Here is a 25,481-nt window from a genome sequence, read left to right on the forward strand (position 1 = left end):
TACCAATTGTTTTAAAGAAATTTAATATGCTTTGTGGCTGCTTCCAGACAGCTGAGTAATGGCCAAAGCATCAACAGCTGGCAAATGATTCTGCAGGTTTCCCCCTTCTTAAAAACAGATTGCTCTTTGAAGGAGTCAATCAGCATAAAGTCAAAATGTCAAAATAATGTAGTACTGAGCAGGTAATTTGACAAACTGTGATGTTGGCCTTAAGTAATTTGACTGGCTATTAATTCTCAAAACAGTCTGAAGAGATTTGTGATACAGGCTGATTTTCGTCTAGACAGAGAAAGGATTGTAAAACACATTAGGCAGATACAAGTTAGCAATGACAAGAAAAACCTGTTTCATAATCACTTGGCTGTATGAATCCACAAAGCACCGTTTTCTTCTTCTCTTGACCCCATGGCGCCTGACCTGTTAGATGCAACAACTTCCCATCTGAAGGTTGGTGTGTGTGCTGGGGGTTGATAAACAGATAAAAGCTGTCTCTTTGCTTTCCCATTCTATGTGTTAACAGCAGTATTTTTTTAAAATCTAGCTAATGAATAAAATACTTTAGGAACAGAAATGTCCAGAGTCTGAGAAAGCAGCTTATTTTGTTTTGTTTTGATTACAACTCCTCTCAGTGATTATTACAGCTGAGGGATTCTGGAAGTTGTAGTTCAAACAGTAACTTCAGCTCAACTGTAATGCTGCTGTAAGCATTTGTTTTTGTTTTTTTTACAGTCTGCAGTTCTTTTGAATGAATGAAGAATGAATAAATGAATGAAGAATGCCGTGGCTCAAGTAGTTAAGACGTCGATTCTGTTGATTGCAAGATTGGCAGGTGGGCAGTTTGAGGCTGGGGTGCCACATGATGGGGCAAGCTCCATCACTAGTCCCAGCTTAAATGTAAGTAGATAAATAGGTACCACTCCGGTGGGAAGGTAAAACTGGGAGAAAGGCAGGATAATAATAATAACAATAATAATAATCACAGAGTAGTCTCTGACAATGGTGGCTCTCCACCTTAGTAAGGGAGATGAGCACCGCCCCCTATGGTAGGATACAATTTGACAACCTTGTCAGTGGGGAATACCTTTATCTTTACCTTTAGGCCCCATTCCCACTTACAGATAAATTGGTGTGTGATCCGAATCGATGGATCGATTTGACAGCAGAGTGTGGTTCCCAGTACATTTGCTCCAATCACATTTTTTCCCTCCAAAATAATCCTCTTGTGGTTCACATTCATGACTAAATCAATTCAAAATGGACCCGCTCTAGCTGGCAAATTTAAATCGATTCCAATCCGCATATGCTTCACACTTGCGTGGAATCAATTTATCAAAAAGAAGCGGAAAAAATCAGCGTCAAAAAGGCACAAGTTAAATGCGTCTAGAGCATGGTCCCCCTCTCAGAATTACTTCAGCAGTTCTGATTAAGTGGGAACCAGGATCATTGGAATCAGTTCAAACTGATTTCCAATTCGATTTAAAAGGTAGTGGGGATGAGGCCTTAGTTCTTTTGAAGCCCTCATTTGGAGAGCAAGCTCTGGGAGCTGAACCAGTTTCCCCCCATCCTGGAGCCAACTGGTATCTCCAACGTTACTTCCACATTTTTATCCTTACTTTTGGCATCAAGCATCAAAATGACCAAGCTACCTGCTAACATTATGTCATATATTCCTACCACCATCTCTACCAGTGTTTGCTCCTCTAAGCCACACACAGGCTCTTTTGAACATGGATTTCTTTTACTTTTAGCTCCCAATCTGCTGGGCATATCTGGCGTAAAACAAACAAGCAAATCCACCTTTCTCTCATTTGATTCTGAAACTCTTTGGTCTTCCTTACCAAACTACTACTAATTTGTTGTTTTTAGATGCCCTCAAGTTGGCTTTGATTCATAGTGACCTTGTGGATGAGACATCCCCAAGACCTCCTATCCTCAACTTCTCCGGATCCCCCCCCCTCCGTGTGATCTATATATTCAAGCCCCATAAACTTGAATGGGGTTACCCATGAATGAAGTGCTTACCCTCCATGAATATTCAAGACCGCAGGCCTCAGGTCCGTGAGAAAGGAGGGGCAACTTTAGATTTATTCTAAATCTGTATATCATGATCTGTGCCACCTTAGTCTTGGATTTGCCATCTTCTGTTACCTATTATGTATATTTGGTTTATGTGTTGACCATCTGGTGATGTCCATGTGTACAGTCTCTTCTCTGGTTGTATGAAAAAAGGTATTTGCAATGAATAAATTGTTGGTCTCTCAAAACTCTTATGAGCCTCTCTCCTACTTTGTTCCTTGTACTGAGACCAAATCTCTCCACTGTATTTGATTCTGCTCTGCTTCCTCCTTTGGCCTTCTAATTGTTTATGATTACTAAGCAATCCATCACAGAAATTCTCAATTTGTTCTTCTTCTTCTGTCTCTGTAGTTGGTGCACATATTTGTATTATGGTGATGTTTGTTGATTTTCCCTGAAGCCTTATTGACATGATCTGGTCTGACTTTATGTTATATCCTTTGAATGATTTTGCTATGTCCTTCCTCACTATTAATACTACTGTTACAACAATCCAGCTAGGTGAGTATTATTGTCCTATATTTCAGATGAGGGAATGAAGACTACCAAGAGTTCATGACAGAGGCAAATTTCAAACCAGGAACTCCCCGATTCCTAGCCACTATAATACACTATCTTACAAATACTATGTAATGTTGTGAATGAATGAATAAACAAATATGTGGGCATTTCTGTGTCAACATCTACTGTCCTTTAATCCAGTTTTGAAAAGGTTATTTTTACTACAGTCTCCAATAACAAGTTCAAAACACCTGGCCATACTGTCTGGGAAAGTCTGAGAGTTGTAATCAAAAAAGTAACTGTTCCTAGCTTGCCTTCCATCATAGCTGTTTTGTTGCTGAGCTGCTTCCAGCCAAGAATAAGATTCATACTGGCTGGAGCTGATGCAACAGGAACCATATTAGCAGGACCAGAGAGTCTGGATGCCCAATCAATGGGAAGAATTTATTTTTTAAAAAATAGTTAAGAAGGATCCCTCACGGAACTTTGTATGACAGGACATCTGGGAAATACAGTTACATAACTGGAGTAGTATTGCAAACAAAACAGATATACAGAACTCCCCTCTCCAGTTTTATTTTAGGTCTAGCATATTCTAAATGTTTCATATTATAAACATGCTGTCCTAGGAATACTTGGTTATTCCCCCCCCCTCCCCCAAATATAGCTCTATTTTCACTTAAGCAAAGCCTTGGAAAGGATTTTTTTATCCTGACTACATTTTTCAGAATCTCAAGACAAAATTGTCAGTGGCCATGTTGGTTAGGTATTCTGGAAATTGGAATCCAAAACTTTTAATTTAAATTGAGGATACTCCAGAAATTAAAATTTCATGCTCTAGTTTCATGGTTTACTTGTCATAAATCACAATGGAGCTGTAGTAAAATAAAAAAAAATCCAAAGAAGACTTTAGCTGCTGTATGGTTCTATTGTTCATGATCTATCAAAAAGACAATGGATCTGAGAGCAAATTAAGCATTAATTTCACCCAAAATGACTAAACGAATGCTACTGTAGTTTAGACATACGAGACAACATGACCCACTGGAAAAAAATTATGATGCTTGGTAAAGCTGAAGGCATAGGAAAAAAAGAAAACTGCATTACTGTAGGCTGGTTGATTAAATCGAGGAAGCTGCATCTCTGAATTTGTGAGACCTGGTCTGTTGATGATCAGGCTCTTGGAGGTTACTGTGACTCAATCATTCATAGAGGCAGAATAATTTCGATCTGACTTGATGGCAAATAACAACAAATTTCATAGTCTGACTAACAGCAAGCCAACATGTTCTGACCAAAACCAAGTCAACAGAGGTAGAATAAAGAAACATTGTTTTCAGAATTAAAAGAGTTGAGCCACTACAGCTTCCCACTTCAGTTAGGGAAAGATATGCTGTTTTACTAATAAAGGAACTGATGCAAAGAACAGAATAGAATCATCTAAAGTCTGTGAGGGAAGAATAGATTGCCTTGAAAGGGGTTTCAGGTTACCGGTCCCTTACAGGAACATTATGCTATTCAGCTTCAGTGCAAACACAAAAAGCAAACGAACAAAAGGAATGTTCTTTCACATGATGCTTACCAGGTTCAGCTGCAGACCGGGGCTCTGCTTATCCCATCATCCGAACAGAGAATAGGGAATAGAAGAGGAAAGAACAAGAAACATTAGAAAGCACATGAAAAGCTGAAAGGTTCCATGTAGAAGTAATATTAGAGAACAAAAGTAGCTTGATAAATGGACATTATGACAAATGCAGTTAAAAGTATACTGAAAAGAAATAAATCCTGAACATTAATTCAGTGATGCTGCAAAAGAAAGCAATACTAATAAAGTGCATATTGCTATTAGTATCTTTATATTGGATGGATATTTGAATAAAGAAGCCGCCTGCTACTTACTTTTTTGAAGGATTCGGAAATCTGGTGAATCCTGAATTTCTATCCCTTGCCGAAACCACATGACATGCAAGGGAAGTGCTCCCCTCACTCTGCATTCAAGAACAACTACTTGTCCTTCACTTGCTGTTGAGTTTTGTAGCTCCTGAAAGTTTAAGAAAACAGATTTTAACAAAATTAATACAAAAATCCTACCTATCAGGAAAACTACTTATAAGTACTGTAAAAACAATACTTTTAATTATTTCCCACCTCACCATTAATAATGTGTTGTGCACTATAATACAATTAATTCTGTACAGGTTTTATTTTGAATATCAGAATTGAAACAGTAGTCAGCCCTCCTTATAGGCGGGCTTGTTTTTCATGGCTTTGAGCTTATGTGGAAGGCAAGCCCAGCAGAAATAATGGGGGGCGTACTCGTGCCGCGCGCCCTGTGCACCACCATGAGCACTCATCCCATTATTTTCTATGAGGCTTGAGCATATGCTATTTCCCCCATACACCGGGTGTGTGTGTCTGTAACGGATCCCCGCATATGGGGAGGGTGGACTGTGCTACCAGCAAAAAGGCTCTCTTCTAATCTACAGGACAGACTTCAACCAGTTTTGAATGGGGTGTTTTTTTAAGAGGACCTAAATACCCTAAAGGCACCAGATCCTTTCCGATCTTGGGAAGCTAAGCAAGGTCATCCCTGCTTAGTACTTGGGTGAGAAGGCTCCCAACATATACCAGGAGCTGTAGGCTTCATTTCAGAGACAGGAACTGGCAAAAACACCTCTTTATTATTTCTTGCCTAAGAAAACACTGTCAAATTTATGGGGTCACCATAAGTCAACAGACAACATGAAGGCGCATACACAGTTTTAATAGGCTAACAGAGCTCGAACAGACAGGCCAAAATAAAGCTGCTTTGGGTCACTTTGGAGGTATGCTGTTTAAATGAAACACTAATCTTAAGAGGACTGGAGCGTGGCTTTGGCATGGCTTCCATCCTCTTAGGATGCATGCATCATTTAAGCAGCATACCTCCAAAGTGACCCGAAGCAGCTGTATTCTGGCCTGTCTGTTTTGACCCATATACTAGGATAGGGATTAAGTCATCCTTGTGTAGTTACCATACATGTGCAGTATAAACTATTATGAAACTTTGGCTTTCTCCATCTTGGTGTCAGTGGAAACTCCACAACATCAATATTCCTTTCAGAAGCCCTTTCACAAGACAGGTGCCAGGTGGTTTGTGACACAAGCTTCTTTGTTACAGTGGAAGCACAGGTCTTGTCACCTATGTGATGATTCAGTTAAATTACAATGAGGGTGATGATTCCATTTAATTAAAAGAAATTAATGAAGATTTTACCCAAATGTGCTGGAGGGGAACAACTACAGGGGTTCAGGTTTTACTGTTTACAGGTGTTGTAACTGTTTCATAATTTGGAAACTGTGATCTGTTAAATGCTTTTTTTACTCTAATAATGCTAGTTCAGATAATTCAACCTAGCTCTTTTTGTTTATTTTTATGCTCTCCAATTTTTATTTCACAAGGATCTCTGGGTTTTGCAAGTAGACAAGAAGCTGTCAGACAAGAAACTGAGAGGCACTGAAAGAGAGCAGATGGATAGCTTTTCAAAGAATGAATGACAACACTCAGAGAAAAAGACAAGTCAAAACAGACTGATTGGTGGGGCAGGGTTAGAGAAGAGGACACATTTCTGGGACAGCTGTTTTATTTTGTATTACACATGAACTCAGAATCAGGACAATGTCCAACTGTAAATAATTGCTTTTCTGGTGGGATGCTACCAGATGTAGAGGGGAAAGAAAGATTTTTCTTAAAAAGTTATCTGGCCTCTAAAAAAATCTAAAGTTTGACCTTGTAGAAACATTTCTTAAGCTATAAAAGTACAACTTATAACTGTTTGTTCCTATTACCAGCTTATCTTTTCAAAAGTATGAATAAATAGCAAGCTGGAAAAATAAAAGTTAAAAAATGTTTATACTGATTAGTCAATATGAGATCTTATGAGTGCAACAGAATGTAATTATTACAGAACACAGTTTTCTGAAAAGCCCTATGTGTACCATAAAAAAATCATATTAAGTCAGTAGTGTTAATAAGATTTAAACTATTCATGTATTTTTTAAAAAATATTTTAGTTTCAGAGTGAAGCAATAAGAGAGTTGAAATTCCAGTGAAGAAATCAGACCTTAGTAAAAATAGGTGCAGCATGACTGGATTTTGATCCATCTAATCTGCAAAGGTATGAAGTAGGACTTTGGACCTGAAAAACAGTAAAAAAAAAACCAGATATTTGAAAAACCATTAGTAATACAGGCTGCCTGTAACAGTACTGTAAACCTCAATTATACATTTCAACCAACAAAGCAGGGATGATGAATGTGTACATTCCCCATGTGTTGCGGAACTACAGTTCCCATCAGCCTAAACCACTGGCTATGTTGCGGGAGGCTGCAGTCAAATGAATAACTTGAGGTCAGGCCACATGTTCCCCACCATTTAATCTCATTTTGATATTCTGTGTGTTCCCAGTTTTTGCTCAATATTGACTACTTATAGTGACCAACCTTAACTTAAGTTACAAGGAGCTCTTCATATCCACAGGAGTTCTGTTCCAGATCCCCCCATCCCCCGATAGCAAAATCCACAGGACCTCAAGTCCTGTTCTTTCCAATAGTGGTGCAACATTTATGTATCCACTTTGTGCGGTCGCGTGCATGGACCACCATTAGGGAGAATGGGTTGGAGCCATCCGTGCTAAGTGTGGTCTATAAGTCATTTTTGTATCCCTCAGACCTCTCCAGGGTCAAAGAAATTGTAAGAATTTTTCAAAACATTTTTTACCCAGGTGACCTCTGAGGCCAGGGGGGATTTTTACCACAATTTTGTCCTCCCTGGCCAATGGAGGCCCAAGAGGAACCTGGCGGGGGGCACCCAGCATGTAAACAGAAAGTGACTTCTGCTCACTTCTTCAAGTTAAAAAAAGGACTGCATCATGTGCTTCTCTAGTAATATCAGAAATCTTTGTATCGACACTGTCCTCCTGCAAGGTGCAACAAACTATGATAAGGGAAGAAGCTGTGCCACAAGATCCTCCCACACCATTTAGAAATGTGGATATTACTGAAACAGTGCATGAAACAGCATGCCATAGCACTTCCTGTGCTTCTGAAGTACTACCTGAGTCTCTAAATCAGTTGTTTGCAAACTTTGGTCCTCCAGATATTTAGGACTTCAGCTCCCAGAATTCCTGACCGCTGGCCAAGCTGGTTGGGGCTTCTGGAAGCTGAAGTCCAAAAGAAGTAGAGGACCAACATTTGGGAATTACTGATCTTTATCAAAGATGGGGAACCTTTTTCATCCTAAGCACTGAATTCAATTTCTAAAGAGTTCTGGGAGTCACATTCCTGTGGTGAATGGGGGCAAATGCCAAGATCAAACATACCAGCATACGTTAGCTTGAATCTCTTACTATCAGTATGGAATCCTAACGAACCTTTCATTATTTTAGAATAAACACACAAAAGCTGGAAAGTCATCAAATAATCACAGGGGATCGGAGTATCTGACTGGGACCTGAGGCAGGATGTGAGGTCTCTGCTCACCTTACACATGAGGGCATAAATATACAACAGAAGGCAGAAAGCAGAGGGTTTGGTGTTCTAGGTAAGGTATTGTGGAGAAATTTACTTTTTTGCAGGAATTTCAGTGAAGAAAATAATAATAAAGGACAGTATAGCAGAATATATGCATGTAGGAACACATCCAGGAAATCTGAAGCGACTGAGAACCACTAGAAGACAAGCTTGTACAAAGAACAGAATAATCAAAATGTGTTATCAGTGGAGTTTACTCAACACTAGCTTAGTGCAACTCTTATTAAGCTCTCCTATGTTCCCACATACTGTGCAGAAATTATTGAACTCTCTTGAGGAAGTACTACCATTAGTGGGGCAAAAGGTCAAACATTTAAAATGGTTTCTACTGAATGCCTCCACCCCACCTACATTCCATATAAATTGGAAACACAGGTCAGTTTCTCCAACCTGCAACTTGTAAGTGTTTGTAGCCAAGGAGGAAGTGGTATTGGTCACTTCTCTATGAAAAAGGAAATATGAAGGAAGGGTGGCTATATCTGTGAATCTAATAGTTCCTGATAGGATTCAGCCAGAACACTCCTAACTTAAAATTCCTTCAAAGGCCTCTGGGAACACATCACCTCTTAGGTTCCATCTCTCCTTGGAAGTAAGTCCTATTGAGCACAGTGTCCCATATGAATAAATATGCATAAGAACACATAAAAGACAGTGTTATAGCTTTAATGCAAATGGCACATCTTGTCAAATTGCAATCAACCACATAAGGCAAGGTCCAGAGTACAGGTGGTCCATCAGACTCTACATACAGACACATTGTGACCAAGGCTACTTTATAAAGTGCAGTTAAAACTGGAGTTGAAAGTGGAAAGTGTGGGGATCATTTTGTCTGAACGATGCTGTAATATGAGCCTCTGAGGACAGGAGTAAACCTGTGGGCCTTTAAGCATACCTACCTGCTGATTCGGCACTGCAATAGGCTGGATTACGGCTGTAGTGATTCCAGCCTTTGGAGCAGAAGGTCCTATTGTTAAAGAAACAGAAGTGCTTTTCTTCTGGGCCCTGGATAAAACAGTCAGTTAAAAAGAAAAAGGAAAATCAGACAGGACATGCACATTGTAATCCAAAACATCTGGAGAGAACCAGGTTGGGGAAAACTGATCTGTTCTTATGACCAATTCAAACAAACAAAAAAACCAATCTTCATTTATATACCTTTTCATACCACCTAAGCAGTGTCTAAGCAGTTTACAACTGTAAGCTAATTCAACCAGTGCTAGCCACAGATGTCACCTGTCCCACACTCCAGGTCCCACCTTATTTAAGTATTCTATGGCCTGGAACAGATGGGCCTCGATGCAAGTCTTGATCACGTGCTAGGGTTGCCTCTGGGCGTTGCTTACAGACGGCCCGCAACCCTAGCACATATTTCATACGTCAAAATGGCAGTGCCCTGTACAGATGGGCGCTGCCATTGTGACATGACGGACACTTAGCATCCACACATCACGGCACTATACTGACATCACAAGTGTGCCATTGGCGCACTATGGCACCAGTATTGCACCGCAAAAAGAACCCGCTTTTTGCGGGTTCCTTTTCTGCTGGCGGGAAACCACGCAGGTTGTCTGCTGCGTTTTCCCCCTGCAGAAAACTAGGCACTGGAAGACTGCCTTTTTTGGGCGGTCTCTATCGGGCCTAAATCTGGATAGAACAAGAAAGTAGGAACTGAAACTACTGCATGCAACACTTACAATGCAGCAGAATTATATAGTAAATATTAAAACCTAATATTCCTTTACAAAATTACCAATGTTTTATTTGGGCAATTCTTTTGAACAGGATCCAGTTTGATACTTATGCTTGGCAGAAGAATCCTCATAAGCAGATCCATGAAAATAATTTTCTTTCCAATGCAGCATCCACTATAAGGTAGTGCTTTTCCCTCCCTCAGCCCCAGACCTATGGACTCCACAAAACTATTTCCTGAAATGCTTTCCTACTTTTGAAACCAAATGTTGAAAGTGCCTGGGTAATGCATGTGACTGTGTGTTTGTGAAAAAGTCACCTTTTCAGGAATTGCCTTCCACTAACATAACTGGTTAACTGGAGCCTGGGCTTCAATTTTATCATATAGGCAAATTCAGATATTATATATCCACATATAATAGCAATACCAATAGCAATAGCAAGTACATTTCTATACTGCTTATCAGTGCACTTAAGCACTACTTAAGTGGTTTACAATGTGTAAGCTAATTGCCCCCAGCAAGCTGGGTACTCATATTAGCAACCTTGGAAAGATGCCAGGCTGAATCAACCCTGAGTCCCTGGTTGGTACTGAACTCACAACCTTGTGATTTGTGAGTGAGTGGCTGCATTACAAGCATTTAACCACTGTGACAACAAAACACTCAAAATTTGCTGTAAATACTTTAACATATGCATTTTATCACAGAAGAGAAACAAAAAGAGTATTTTTTATTCATTTTCATTAAAAGCATTCAAATCTTTGGTTACTATGATGCAGTTTCAAATACAGGAGAATGACAGATGTAATAATGAACTGATCATTTCTTTCTATAGAAATATAAAAGAAAAAACAACATGGACACAACATTACAAAAACCTGCCTGACTACTTCTTCCAAATAAATTTACTTTGAAGGTCCAGCACAGACGTTCTCTAAATGAACACTATGAATCAGAATTTGCACTTGTGTTATCCTGTATTCAAAGTTCACTAAAGAATTCTAACATAGCCTGATTGTTAATTAACAATGGTTAACCTCCACCTTTCCACCCCCCAGAGTAACTGAAGAAGGTTTAGGTGAAGCAGAATAGCTTTATCATTATAATAGTAGAAATAATTCCTATGTAAACGTACTGTGGCATGGCTCCAGATTTTGATCTAAAAATTTCACTGTCAGAATCTGAGGAGCTGGCACCTGGATGGGGTAGAAAACAGCATGTTTAGGGATGATGAAAGGTGGCATGGAAATCTGCAGTGCTCCAAAACAAAGCCTAAAGACCCCTACTTCCTATGCTTATAGAATCACAATACAATAGGCCCATTGGGCCTGAAGAGGAAGAGCCGTATTTCCCTCCTTCCAACTATCATCTTCTGGCCTGGGAAGGAGTGAAAGGACAGGCCCAACACCATCGGACCTGAAGAGGAAGAGCCCTCCTTCCACCTGTCATCTTCTGGCTTGGGAAGGAGTGAAAGCACAGGCCCAATGCCATCGGGTCTGACGAGGAAGAGCCCTCCCCTCCCTCCTTCCAACTGTCATCTTCTGGCCTTAAAGGGAGTGAAAGGACAGGCCCAACGCCATCTGACCTGAAGAGGAAGAACCCTCCCCTCCCTCCTTCCAACTATCATCTTCTGGCCTGGGAAGGAGTGAAAGGACAGGCCCAACGCCATCGGGCCTAGATTAAGAAAAAGAGCCCTCCCTCCAGTCCATCTGCCTTGGTCCAGGCCTCAGAGGGAGAGAAGAATGCTGGACCTGATCCTCTCCCCCCCACCATTCCCTTCTCCTTTTGTGTTGTGTCTTTTTAGATTGTAAGCCTGAGGGCAGGGAACCGTCTATTATCTCCTCTGTTGTAAGCCACCCGGATTCCCAGTGACTGGGCGGCATATAAATAAATCCTATTATTATTATTATTATTGTTGTTGTTGTTGTTGTTTATTTTATGCCAACATTTCAGCACTTAAAAATATTTTCAAATATCTTGAGATCTTTGTATTCTAGAAATGGATGACTGCAAGGTGCTGAGAGAGTGCATTGGTTCCCATGGAACCTTGCGAGGGATGCAGCTTGCTCTGGCCTGTTAGGAGCAACAGGGACAATTTTTTAAGTATCTTTAGTTTTTAAAATTCAAAAGTCTACTCTCCCCCACAAATGGCCTTGAGGGAAATGGTATATGGCCCATGGACCACTCTTTCCCTACCCGTTGCAGACCTTGCAGCGTTACAGGCTTTACAAAATATAGACCTTATAAACACACACACACAGAGTGAGAGAGAGAGAGAGAGAGAGAAATTCAGCTCTCCATATCAATAAATTTTTTTAACCACGGATTCAAGCATCCATGGCTTGAAAATATTTTCAAAATATATATATTCTGAAAAGAAACCTTGATTTTGCCATTTTATATGAAGAACAATGCTTTACTACCCCATTGTATATAATGGAACTTGAGCATCCAAAGATTTTGGTATCCATGGTGGGTCCTGAAACCAACCCAAGGAGACAACAAGTGCTCACTACATAAAAAATAATCATTCTGTATAAAATAGAATAGCAGTGAGCACACTGAGCCACTTATTCACTGGTTTATATCAGTACTACTCAAACAGGCGGCCCATGGATGACCGCCAGTCTTCAAGCCATTGCCTGCCAGTTTCCAGGAAAGCAAGAACCAATTGTCCCAAAAGGGGCAGAAATAACATACAGTGGGCCATTGTTATTTACTGGGGTTTGGTTCCAGGAGCCTCTGTGGATAGCAAAATCCATGGATGCTCAAGTCCCATTGAAGACAGTGGCATAGCAAAATGATTTCCCTTATATAAAATGGAAAATCAAGATTTGCTATTTGGAACTTATACTTTTTTTAATTTGTTCAAACTGTTGATGTTTGAATCCATGGATAATAATTCTGTGGATAAGGAGGGCTGACAGTACATGTCCCTGGCACACTGGGGAAAATATTGCTAGACTGCAAATCAGACCCCTTGAGATACCCTGGTCTACAAGATTCATGGGAAGAGGAGAGAATGATACAAATACAAGCATGCAGTCTTATAGCCCTAAACAGGTCTAGGCCATTGTTATAAATCTCTTGGAACCAAGAAGATTGATACACAGTATTCTTTATCTCATTTTTAATATGTAAATTTTGTGGTCATGCTTCCTTACCTTCAACAAATAATTCTGCTGATGTAGAATCAGAGCCAACAGAATTTGAGGCCAGGCAGCAGTAGCGTCCTGTATCTTCCTCAAAGGCTTCTGCTATAACTAGAGTGTGAAGTCCTCCACTTTCACAAGAGATCTGAATATCAGGGGAATTTTGTAGTTCTTTTCCTTCACAGAACCACCTGTGATAAATGCACCACATAAAATATAAACAGAGCCAAATTAGAAAATTAATCAACATCTGTTGCACAACTGTTACAAAGTAAAATTATGTATTCCAAGGAGAAGGATGAATTCTGGTAGCAAAAATACTCATGAGTTTTAAAAGCATTATTTTTTCAGACTTCACCATAAAGAGGCATTATATGCATTATGATTATTACTTGACTTTTAATGCACATAAAGGTTAAGAGCACTGTGAAAGTTTTTTTAACAGATTCACTGTCTGGATTGAACTGTGCTCTGAGATTCCCTGTCCTGCATGCTACCAAACACAGTAATGTATAAAAAACACAATAAAGTTTCATGGAGCAAGGTTCTTTATAATGTCCACAGAGGGCCAAGGGAACTCTTCCCCAAGCCCTGTGCCCTGGAAAAGACTCTTTCCAAACTGGACTTGTGAAAACATATGTAAAATACTGTTATCTCTGATTAAATCAGTTATAACGTGATGAGTTGTCTTTGTACAGTGTGTCAGTCAACTGGGATGGTATGCACCATAGAAAGGCACTTGGCCAGTACTTGCAAGAGCACATTTAAGTGCCGGCTAAGCCCTTTTCTCAATGTGGAGGGGGCATGGGACTCCACACATCTCTCTGTATGAAGAAACTTAAAGCGGGCACGTTGGAGGCGTCTCATGCCCAGTATCACCAAGCCTGTCAGATTGGTTGCAGGTGTTACTCTGACCCATAGAACCAAAACAACTTTATAACCCCCCAAAACAGTGTTGACCGGTGATTATGGGATTTATAGTTTAACACAAAGTGTTAGGCAGGAAACGCACTGCAAAGTAGCAGGAGGGAAAGGATAATTTACAGGAAAAATACCAAACAGCTCAGCATTGGGAAACAGCATCTCTCAACAACCTTCAATTTTCTCTGGATGCCAGAAAAACTAGGGGTATATTCACTTTCTTTCTTTCTTTCTATAAAGCAAAATCTTCCCAGAGAGTTATAATGCTGCAGGTATCTGAACTTTCAGAGTATTTTACAGTTGGATACTCCACTCTCAGATCCACAGAAAAGAATGTGTTTGGATTTTAGTTACTTTTATGGTATACATATAATGATGCAAACCTAGTTTTTGTAGTAAGATAATCATAAGCACATAATTGAAAGAAACAATTATTATTGTTGTTGTTGTTGCTTTCACACACTGCTGTTTTCTATACCATTCATGTACTGAATATTTCTGAGCTTGACATATACCTGTAACAAAGTGTATACTTACATAGGCCTTTATGATCAATCTGGGAAGTTGGTGTGCACACAGCAATACTCAGTGAAAGGACTTAACTGTGTGCATGCCCACATCCCTAACCCCACTTTAGGCCTATTCAGTAACAAACACTTGCACAGAACTGTCATCCTCTGGCCTGCGAGGGAGTGACCAGGCAGGCCCAGCTCCATCAGGGCTAGCCTGAAGTAAGAGGCTCCTCCCTCCATAACTGCCATCCTCTGGCATGCGAGGGAGTGAACAGGCAGGCCCAGCTCCATCAGGGCTAGCCTGATGAAGGAGAGCCCTCCCTCCATAACTGCCATCCTCTGGCATGCGAGGGAGTGAACAGGCAGGCCCAGCTCCATCAGGGCTAGCCTGAAGAAGGAGAGCCCTCCCTCCAGTCCATCTGCCTTGGTCCAGGCCTCAAAGGGAGAGAAGAAAACTGGGCCTCATCCCCTTTCCCACCACCATGTCCTTCTCCTTTTGTGTCATGTCTTTTAGATTGTAAGCCTGAGGGCAGGGAACCGTCCAATTAAAAATATTAATTGTAAGCCACTCTGATAGCCATTAGGGCTGAAGGACGGGGTATAAATACCATAAATAAATAAATAATAAAGTTGTATCAAATTTGTTTCACTTTATGTGAATGTTTTGTATGTGAAACATTTTTGGAGTAAAAACCTGATTTTGCCTGTTTTTAAATAAATCCTGTTTAGAGAATTTCATGAATCCAGTGATGTGACTTCAGAGATTGCTTCCTTTCCCCACATTGCTTTATCCTCCTTACTACATCTAGATTCTAAAGATCAACAGTCTTCTGCAACCAGTCAGGAAAATACAGAAAATAAGAATAGGCAGTGATAGAACCTGAGCAGATTTTTATTTAATATTAATACCTCCTAAGTTGCAGGGAGCTAAAATGAACTACAGTATCCACAACAAAAATGCATAGCACATATGCATTTCTATACCTAACAAGGTACACATTGTCTTATAGGAATATTAATGCATGTATGGGAGAAAGTACTATGTGAAGATTTAGGAACTTTAATAGAAAGTAATTGAATATATTCCATTTTAAACTTTGCATCCTTCCAGTGCAGGAAGACTAGCCAGTAATGATATGCATTCACGTTGACTATTAACATTTCCCTAAACTTCAGCTAGGCATGTTAATTCACAATTTGCTTTAAACAGTAACTTGCAGTAAATTGAAAAGAAGTTACAAAGTCCTAAAATCTATTGCAAAACACAGTCTCAGTATTTGTTCCTATTCCACCTCTTAGTACCTCAAAGATACCTAAGAGATGCAATTATATTGTATATTATATGCTACAAGCCCTTGAAAGTGTAGAATGTGGAGGTTAAATCTAGCAAGATAGATCATGTCACACAGCAGATACCCCTTCTCACACAAGACTTATAATTCATTTTTACTAGCCGTGCCCTTCCTTTTCCAAACAAGGCTTGCAGACCAAATTTCAATCAAAGCAAATACATATGAAATGCTAGCCTATGTTCCCATTAAAAAACAAAATGAGAATTTGCTTCCTCATGCCAAAAAAAACCTACTGCAACTCCCACCGCCACAGTGTTCCTTACTATTATTTCATATGACTGCAGAAAAAAAAGGTAATCCTGAAATGGATAACTATTAAATGTCAGGTTGGCTACTGACTTCCAAGAATGTTTCTTTGACATGTCTGACAGCTCTTCCCAAGTTTTGCATTCAACCTGTAGGATGGGGAAACTCATCTTACTGAGTCAAACAATTAGTTCATTTAGGCCTGTTACAGACTGCCAAAATAAAGCTGCTTCAGGTTTCTTTGGAGGTATGCTATTTAAATGATGCATGCATCCTAAGAATCTGGAAGCTGCACCAAAGCTGCACTCCAGTGCTTAGGAATGGAGTGTGGCTTTGGCGCGACCTCCGGACTCTTAGGACCCAAGCATCATTTAAATAGCATACCTCCAAAGAGACCTGAAGCAGCTTTATTTTGGCAGTCTGTAACAGGCCTTAGTTAGTAATGGCCTGTACCAGACTGTTGTATTTGTACTCTCCAGGTGTTGTTGGACTACAGCTCTCATAATCCTCATACCCCATGTGGTATGACTTGTAGTCCAAAATACATGAAGAACACAAAATTGCCTACCTCTAGTCAAGAATGAGAAGCACTGGATCTTCAGTTTTCAAACAGGTGTCTTTCTCCAACCTACCAGACTGAATTTCTGCATGCAAGACACAGTCTTCCACAGTAGTGTTTTTATACAACATTTAGTATTCTCATAATCTTGTCTTTCAATATCAGAGAAGTTGGTCATCAGCTTTCTCACAAAGAAATATTTTAGCTTTGATGCATACCATTTCACTTCCACCGGGAAATAGAATGTTTTCAAGGAATGGCTGTCTGTAAGCCACTTGTATCACAATGTACTATCCAATTAACTAGTTTAGTTGCCCATTATAATTTCACATGGATGCAATGTGGTTGAAATGTACTTTACCAATCTTAAGACAACAAATTCTGTTAATTTCCTGATCAATATATATATATATATATATATATATATATATAGAGAGAGAGAGAGAGAGAGAGAGAGAGAGAATATCAAGGATCTACAATCAAGCAGTAAACATTTACAAAATATCTGTTATATACTGACTTAAAACTGTCAGATAAAAATCTTTCGTTTGGGTGTAGAAAAACAGCTTTTATTGCAAATTTCACCTTAAGGTGGTATAATAAAAATTCAGTTTATTGATCACATTCATATCTTAATGACTTTGACGTACCCCAAAATAATTAATCTGCAGTAGCTACATTTCCTTTAAAATAAGAAAATGTTCCCTACCCACTTTGTTTACAAATAGGCTTGAGGTTTGGGGCAAGAGTCTGTATGTGGCTTGAAAGCTTGTGAGCAATTTATGATTCAATGGTAAGGCATAACTGAACAGTCAATTACTTGATTTTTTCCAGAATTTTTCAGGAATCTTGATTTAATAGTTAATAAAGTTGATGCAGAAAATGTGAATATGCACTAAAAAAAAAGAAAACAAATTTCAAGTGATCACATAGTAGATTCAGTTTTTAGGCAGACAATTCTGAGAAGACTGATGTTCCCCTGAAATACCGACCACTTTTTGGCACCTCATAATTGATGTAACACTTGTAAAGGCCATTTTTTGCTACCCACACAACAAACATGGATAAGTGAGATGCCTATGACAATGCAACAGAATGCTCCCTCTCTACCCAATTTATGCAGGCATATGTGCACTGGGTGATTTTGTACACTGAAACAGACACATGCAGATTGGGGGAAGAAAGAGGCTATGAGCCCTGGTGGCGCAGTGGTAAAATGCCTGTACTGCAGCCACTCACTCAAAAAACCATGATTGCGAGTTCAAGACCAGCAAAAGGGCTCAAGCTCGACTCAGGCTTGCATCCTTCCGAGGTCGCTAAAATGAGTACCTAGATTGTTGGGGGCAATTTAGCTTACAGTTATAAACTACTTAGACACTGTTTATTCGGTATGAAGCGGTATATAAATGATGCTGTTTCTTTTGTTTATTGGCCAGCCATTAGTTTTATTTGCTCAACAGTGACTGAAAAGAGTTAATGTTTTATAGTTTTATCGAACTGCTAGTCCTGTTTCTTAACACTGATTCAATGGGACTACCCTAGTTGAGCCCAGCAAATGGATTTAGGCCATATTAACCATTCTTGTTGATGAACACTTTCTAATCAGTTACATATTTCACATCACCTGTTGTTTTTATATGACAAGTCTAGCCTCCCATAAATATCAAAGAATATTGTCCACCCACACATCGTTATAGTGAGAGCCAGTATGGTGAAAAGGTTTGAGTGTTGGCCTTCAACTCTGGAGACCAGGGCTCAATTCCCAGCTCAGACACCAAACCCACAAGGTGACCTTGGGCAAGACACATGCTCTCAGCCTCAGGGGAAAGCAATAGCAAACCTCATCAGAGCAAATCTTGTCAAGAAAACCCTATGAGAGGTTTGCCTTAGGGTCACCATAAGTCAGAAATGACTTGAAGGCACAGAACAACAAATAAACACACACACTGTTATATGCTTTAGTAAAATTTCATAACATGAAATCATCCCACTATCTGGCTGCCTTACGCTTTGTGGCCTCATGCAAGTACCCAAAACAGGATCCTCCACAAATACAATGCTATATGACAAGACTGCTTTTTCTTTGTACATGGTTAGCAAAATAACAGTATGAACCTTGGCAAAAAGAATTCACTGTGAAATAATGTTTATTTTTATTTAAGATGGTCTCCACAATAGAGCAACATAGTCTCTAATCAAGGTACAATAGGCTTATGCATGCGGAGTGACTTCCATTCATGCTAATGAAAAAGTATGTATACAGTTCTTTCCATGCAGAAGAAAGAATAAACTCTGCATCCCTCAAGGCTAGGAAACCATGATGGATTGAAGCAAAACATTATACCATTCCTTTCTTGTAATTAAAGCCCAACCAGCTCCCATTGTGTGTCCCATTGTGCCCAGAAAGAACATATCACTTCTGTATGCAACTAATAAACTTCCTTTGTTTACTCAGTAGCCTCATTTGGCCTAGTTTTACAAACAGAGGCTGGAAACAAATGTATCCTGTGAGGTAAGCTGTCAATCTTTTTTGTACAATCCATCCTTTTCTCTTCGCTGTAGTGGCCACTCACACTACAATTTCTAAACTGCCAAGTGCTTGATTTTACAAAACCTTCTCTACTGAACTTTATTTTGATTATAAGGAGGACAGAGAGGATGAACAATGTTTTATTGTATCCGAGATCCTTTCATTTAAATAAATATAGCATAAATGGGCTGTGGATCAGGCCAGACTCTATGTTTAAGAAGGGAACAATGGTGGGAAACCTAAGCAAATAACTTTGGTCTGGGCATCACTTGCCTAGGATGAGCAAAGACAAAAGCAAAACTTATTAGACTCCTGCTAATCACTTGCAATGACGCAGCTTCCACATTCCAGCAGTTAAACAATCGGCATGATTATTTTAATACAAAACATTAACCCAATCTTCTTCAGTTGAATCTTGATTACATGGGAAATGGTTGTATAGTGCTAATTTTTCACTGTTTTGAGAAAAATTGGATAGAAGTTGCCTAACAATGGACTAGATGAGGGCAAACAAATTGAAGCTTAATCAAGACAAGACAGATATGCTCCTGGTCAGTCACAAGACAGATCTGGGAATAGGAATTCAGCCTGTGTTAGATGGGGTTACACTCCCCCTGAAAACTCAGGTCTGTAGTTTGGGAATACTTCTGGATTGAGAGCAGACTTCGAAGTCAAAGTTTGGTAGTGACCTGGAATGCATTTGCACAGTTAAAGCTAGTGCACCAATGGTACCCATTCCTGGAGAAGTCAGATCTGGCCATGGTGGTATATGCCTTGGTTATATCCTGTTCACATTACTGTAATGCACTCTATGTAACATTGCCTTTGAAAAGTGCTCAGAAACTTCAGTTGAACCAAAGAGCTGCAGCCAGATTGTTAACCGGAGCTGGCTACAGGGGGCATACAACTCCCTTGTTGTGACAGCTCCGTTGGCTGCCAGTCCATTTCTGGGCACAATTCAAAGTGCTGGCTTTGACCTATAAAACCCTATATGGCTTGGGTCCAGGTAATTTGAAGGACTGTATTTCCCCTTACAAGCCCACTAGGGTATTGAGATCATCTGGAGAGGCCCTTCTCTCTGTCCCACCACTCTCTTAGGCTTGTTTGGTGGAAACATGAGAGAGGCCCTTCTCAGTGGTTGCTCCCAAGCTTTGCAGCAAATTTATTACAGCATACAGCCAGTACAAAGACAGAATACAATAATGACCAAATATCTATATAGACACAATAAAATCATGATATCCATACATATCAACGAGAAATCTAAAATGGGATAAAACTCTCTACCGTGTGCCAAATTACAGGAGGATTTAAAAGAATTATAGAAATATTACAAAAGGGTTTCTTTGGCATAGTCATTTAAGTGTCAGTGCCAAGCTTTGGAATTCCCTCCTTAGAAAGGCCAGGATGGCTCCATCCCTGCTATCTTTTCAGCAGCAGATAGACATTCTTGTGCTGACAGGCCTTTTCAAGCTGATAAGGGCTGGGTTTTAAAAGATGTTCAATTTAAATTTTAAGGTTTGTATTTTAACATGCTACATTTTAATTCATAATGATTTTAACTCTTAAAATTGTTAATTTTTAAAATTTTATAATTATATATTTTAAAGTAGTACTGTCTTCTCTTGCATCATGATACTTATGTACATTTTTTAAAAATTACAGAATCACATTGAAATGTAAGTCCCTTTCCCTACATAGTACAGCCTTGTCAGGGACTCAGGCTTTCAGGGCTGCTGAATCCAAGGAAGCCCTTAAAGAATGCATGAAATTCCCTGTGATGCTATATTATGACCCTGTATGCTGGCAGGAGAATGTCCCAATTACATTTTGTTCCCAGTAGAAATTGCTATGGCAAGAACACTTGGCAGTGCCAAGTTAGTTAACTGGACATTCCAGCAATGATTTACCAATAAATACAAGAAATATTTTTTTTCCCCTTTTCAGTCCTAAGGAGTCCATAAGCACAGTGGGGACCTGTTTTGCTCATTCAGCTCACTAAATAATACACTACTTTTCTTCAACTAAAACAACCTCCAGAAGATAAATAATAAGAAATGAAACTTCTTTTTTTACTGACGAAAAAAATGAAATAAAATAAATCAGTCAGCCTTTTGCTAACATCTCTCCAGGTCAGGGAAGATTCTGTCACAAAAGTGGATCCAGACAAAGTCTTCTGTGTTTATTCTGAGATGGCATTATGTCACCAAGGCCAATTTGAGCTGGTTCTTCCAAGATACCCACATGACAAACTCTCCCTGCAGGAGTATTTCCTATGAAATCATATGCCATGTAAAGAGTCTCCTTCTTGCACAATATTTGACTGATGTAATGTTAAGAATATGTAACCAAAAACAAAAGGCAGATAACATTCCAGAAACCAAATCAAACTTTAATTTGAATATATTTGAAGTCTAGATGGATTTATTGCTTTGACTCCCTTTAGTCCCTTTACCAACGCCTGAGAACCTTTCTAGCATTGATAGTTTCCCTTCATAGTGCCATCCCAATGCTTCCAGTGTTGTGAGATATTTGTTAAAGAGACAGCATCTTCTACCATCATATTAAACCAGACACCAAATTAAAATAATTTAAAAGCATTTTAAAACATTACAAGAAAGAAACATGTATCGCCCATCATTAAAAGACAAAACAACCAATTAATGAGTAAAAGCCTCTCTAAATTAAAAGATTTTCCCCACTAGTGGAAAGAAAGCAGAAAAGTTGCCAGCTTAGCCTCCTCTCTCACGACCTCATCAAACATGTCTGTGAGGAAGATAGAAGCAAAAGTTGTCAAAATTCAGGGACACCCATATAAGAAGATATGCTGAGCAAAACTGTTTTGTTTAGATTAATTAGTCTAAGCTGGAACACAGAAATGTGGAATCTTACAAGCTGTATAAACCACCCTTTAAGGCTTCATTGATTAATATTACCTTGATGGAGTGTCATGCACGAGAGAGGGCACCAAAAGATACCACTGCCCTTCTCAAATCAAGTTGTATATTTCCCAAGGCTAATTAAATTATTTTAATATCCGAGGAGGAAAAAAAATTCCACAAGTGTCTCTTTTCTTGTTTTGCAATAAAAAATTAACAATGATATATATTAAACAATTAATAATTTTCTGTCTGTTAATAACATGCTAGATCTGCTGCCTGTGGCAGCTGCCTCAATTTGCCTAATGGTAGTGCCAGCCTGGTTTCAATAAGATGAAAGAAAAATAATCACAGGTGCCTAAATGCAGTGAAATCAATTGAGTGCTGGAACAACAAACTCTGTACATGACTGGAGCTATGGCAATCTCATTTTACTTTTATTATCAAGAGACAGAAAGCCAGATCCTCTTTCCCCGTCTGAATGGATAAAACAGGGTGTCTCTTCCTCACTTGAGTATTTACAACCAAACAGCTCTCCAGTTGTAAAAATGTATGGACATATGTCAAATAACAAGATTATGTATCAAGGATTTGAAATAGTGAAAGAGGAAACAATAGTGAAAGATGTAAGAGGAAACAACTACAGTGAGCCCCAGCAACAGCATGCAGCAAGTACATTTCTATACTGCTTATCAGTGCACTTAAGCACTCCCTAAGTGGTTTACAATGTGTAAGTTAATTGCCCCCAACAAGCTGGGTATTCATTTTAGTGACCTTGGAAGGATGCAAGCCTGAAGAGATTACCGCACTGGGGTAAAAACGTTCCCCAATGCGTTTTCACGGGCGCAAGCATGGAACGTGATGGGAACCCGATGGGGCCCAGAATGCTAGTTTACTGCATGGCGGAACGCCACCGTCGCCGCTGGGCGTTCCCATCGGGTTCCCAATGTGTTCCAGGAGACGCCATTTCTGGAAACGCTTTGAAACTGACCCCAGAAATGGCATCTCCTGGAACACACTGGGAACCCAATGGGAACGCCTGGCGGCAATGGCGGCATTCCACCGTGCAGTAAACTAGCATTCTGGGCCCCATTGGGTTCCCATCACGCTGCATGCTCGCGCCCGTGAGAACACATTGGGCAACGTTTTTACCCCAGTGCGGTAATCTCCTGAGTCAAGCCTGAGCCCATGGCTAGTACAGTCTGTCCTCGCCTTACGCGGGGGATCCGTTCCGGATCCCTCCGCGTAAGGCGAATTCCGCCTATGCTCAAGCCCCATTGGAAATTGAATGGGACGCGCCATCCCTTCTGCCCCGCAGCTTGAGCGCGTATGCTCAAGGCCACGTATGGTGCGCCCGCGTATGGCGCGGGCGCACTGTATTGAACTCACAACCTTATGGTTTGCGAGTGAGTGGCTGCAGTACAGGCATTTAACCACTGTGTCACCAGGGTCAGTATCCACAGGAGGGGGGCAGTTCCGGAACCCACAACAGATATCAAAAACCGTGGGTGCTCAAGTTGTTATATAACACTTAAAATTACCTGGGTATCAAGGTCTGGGCACCAAAAAGGCATTCTGCCTGCAGTGTTTCACATATACTTATCATGAAGGTTCTGCCAGTATTTAAACCCTCTCCTGACTCTGTTACTTACCTTATCAACTTTCCCATCCCAAAGCCTCTTTCCACAGCCTCCACTGGTGCTCTGGAGCTGCTTTTCAGCCTGGCCATCGCAGGTTTAAAATAAAATAAAATAAAATAAATGTTTCTCCATTTCAATCCATGGTTGCTCCACTCCATGGATATGGAACCCATGGATACCAAGGGCCTACTGTAGTTCAAAATTTTATTTAATGCATAAGTCTACTGTAGACTGTGTTTGGCAAATATCATGAAAGTACAATGAATGCCCTCTTGGCACACTCTTTTAAAAGATCATTTAACATGGCTGTTATTCTGAAATCAAAGGACAAGAAGAGAAATACAATTTTGTCCACTACAAGATGTGAGCCGACATAAACTGTAAATGAAAATACAACTTTATATCTAGTAATGTTGCCTTTTTGTCCTTTTTACTGTTACTTTCTCTATGGTGGCATCTTTTCTCACACACTAGGAAATTTGTCCTTTAATTTAAACATACACCACAGTTTGACCTTTCTAAAGTCTAAATAATTTTTCAGTTGGGTTTATACTGACACTTGTGTTGTAAAGTAAAACTCCATGAATACATTTTTTTGAATAAGGCAATTACGTCTAAAAAAAAGATTAGATCATGTTTTATGGATACAAGGTTCACATTTTCTTCAGGAGGACTCTGAAATTTAAAAGACTTGCACCCAAGCCAGCAGTAGAAGCTCCAGTAAAAAGCATCCTCTTTCTTACTTGCTGCCCCTCATAAAAAGATAATGACAAATACATTCTTTTGGCAGCTACATTTGACCTATAGCAAAGTTTATAAGCATAGCAAAGATTAGAAAAGTTACTTTATGCACCAGAGATCGTAGAATGGCCAGGTTTCCTAGAGGACTCTGGGAACTGTAATCCAAAGAATGAATTTTCAGAGCTCTGAAGCTAAATGTGTGGAAAGATTTCTTACTCCCAACAAACGCTATATTAACAGTTATTTTTTATAGAACTGTGCTTAGTAGAAGGAAAATCCTTGCCATTTTGAGAAAATGGTAGGAAAGACTCCTGTAAGTCCCAGAAAGCTGCTACCACTCAGCCTTGTAAACAGTAGGAAGATAGACAGAGCACTATTCTGCCTTTGTGTAAGGCAACTTCCTATATAGTTTAACTTTTTTTTCCATTAAAAGCTATCTTGGCTCATGTGTGACACAGCATGGTAAAAAAATCTTATCAACAGACAAGTCAACACTGTTTTTAAAATCAAAGTATCAAAGGGATGACTGATGCACAGTTACCAAAGTATGTTTACTGACCTCAAGAGGTACATCAGTACACAAATTGTAGCAGAATTAAGGCCATGGATACTTGTCCCCTTTACCCACAGATAGGTTGCATTATGAGATACTGTGGGATACCTAGGATTTCCATTTGTTATTAAACATCTAGCTGTCACTGGAAAGCTGGGTTTAGTTTGAACAACAAAAGATAATATCAAAGTAGTAATATAAATATTAATATATGTGTCCTTAAATCAGACATCAGATAATAATTTCTACTAGTGCCTAACAGTATGTATATAGAAATATAATCCAAATATAGGCAAAAAGAATACAATGGCCCATCCGCACTACACAATTATAGTGCTACTGTTCCACCTTAACTGTCTTGGTTCTGCCCTATGGAATCTTAGGGTCTGTAGTTTGGTGAGGCACCAGAATTCCCTGGCTGGGAATTCTAAGTGCCCCTTCCTAAACAGCCAAACTCAAGATTTCACAGGACAGAGCCATGGCAGTTAGTAGAATAACAGCACTATAATTCTGGAGTGTGAATGGGTCCCAAATAGCTACATTAGCAACACCTGTGA

General features: G+C 39.7%; 1 protein-coding gene across 6 annotated transcripts in view; it reads right to left on the reverse strand.

Annotated features, from left to right (window-relative positions):
* LOC149312848 (palladin-like) overlaps positions 1–25,481 on the reverse strand; it is a 288,974-nt gene that overhangs the window by 164,480 nt on the left and 99,013 nt on the right. For all 6 annotated transcript variants that reach the window (XM_089525522.1, XM_089525520.1, XM_089525521.1 and 3 more), the window contains 6 exons: positions 13,004–13,182; positions 10,975–11,035; positions 9,045–9,150; positions 6,681–6,755; positions 4,477–4,618; positions 4,160–4,183 (listed from right to left, as the gene is read on the reverse strand). In XM_089525522.1, the coding sequence (XP_089381648.1) occupies positions 4,160–4,183; positions 4,477–4,618; positions 6,681–6,755; positions 9,045–9,150; positions 10,975–11,035; positions 13,004–13,182 (587 nt within the window). The remainder of the gene's footprint in view (positions 1–4,159; positions 4,184–4,476; positions 4,619–6,680; positions 6,756–9,044; positions 9,151–10,974; positions 11,036–13,003; positions 13,183–25,481) is intronic.

Source organism: Sceloporus occidentalis, unplaced genomic scaffold (assembly GCF_023333645.1).
Source record: "Sceloporus occidentalis isolate IW3139 unplaced genomic scaffold, rSceOcc1.0.p SCAF_5, whole genome shotgun sequence".
Lineage (NCBI taxonomy): Eukaryota > Metazoa > Chordata > Lepidosauria > Squamata > Phrynosomatidae > Sceloporus > Sceloporus occidentalis.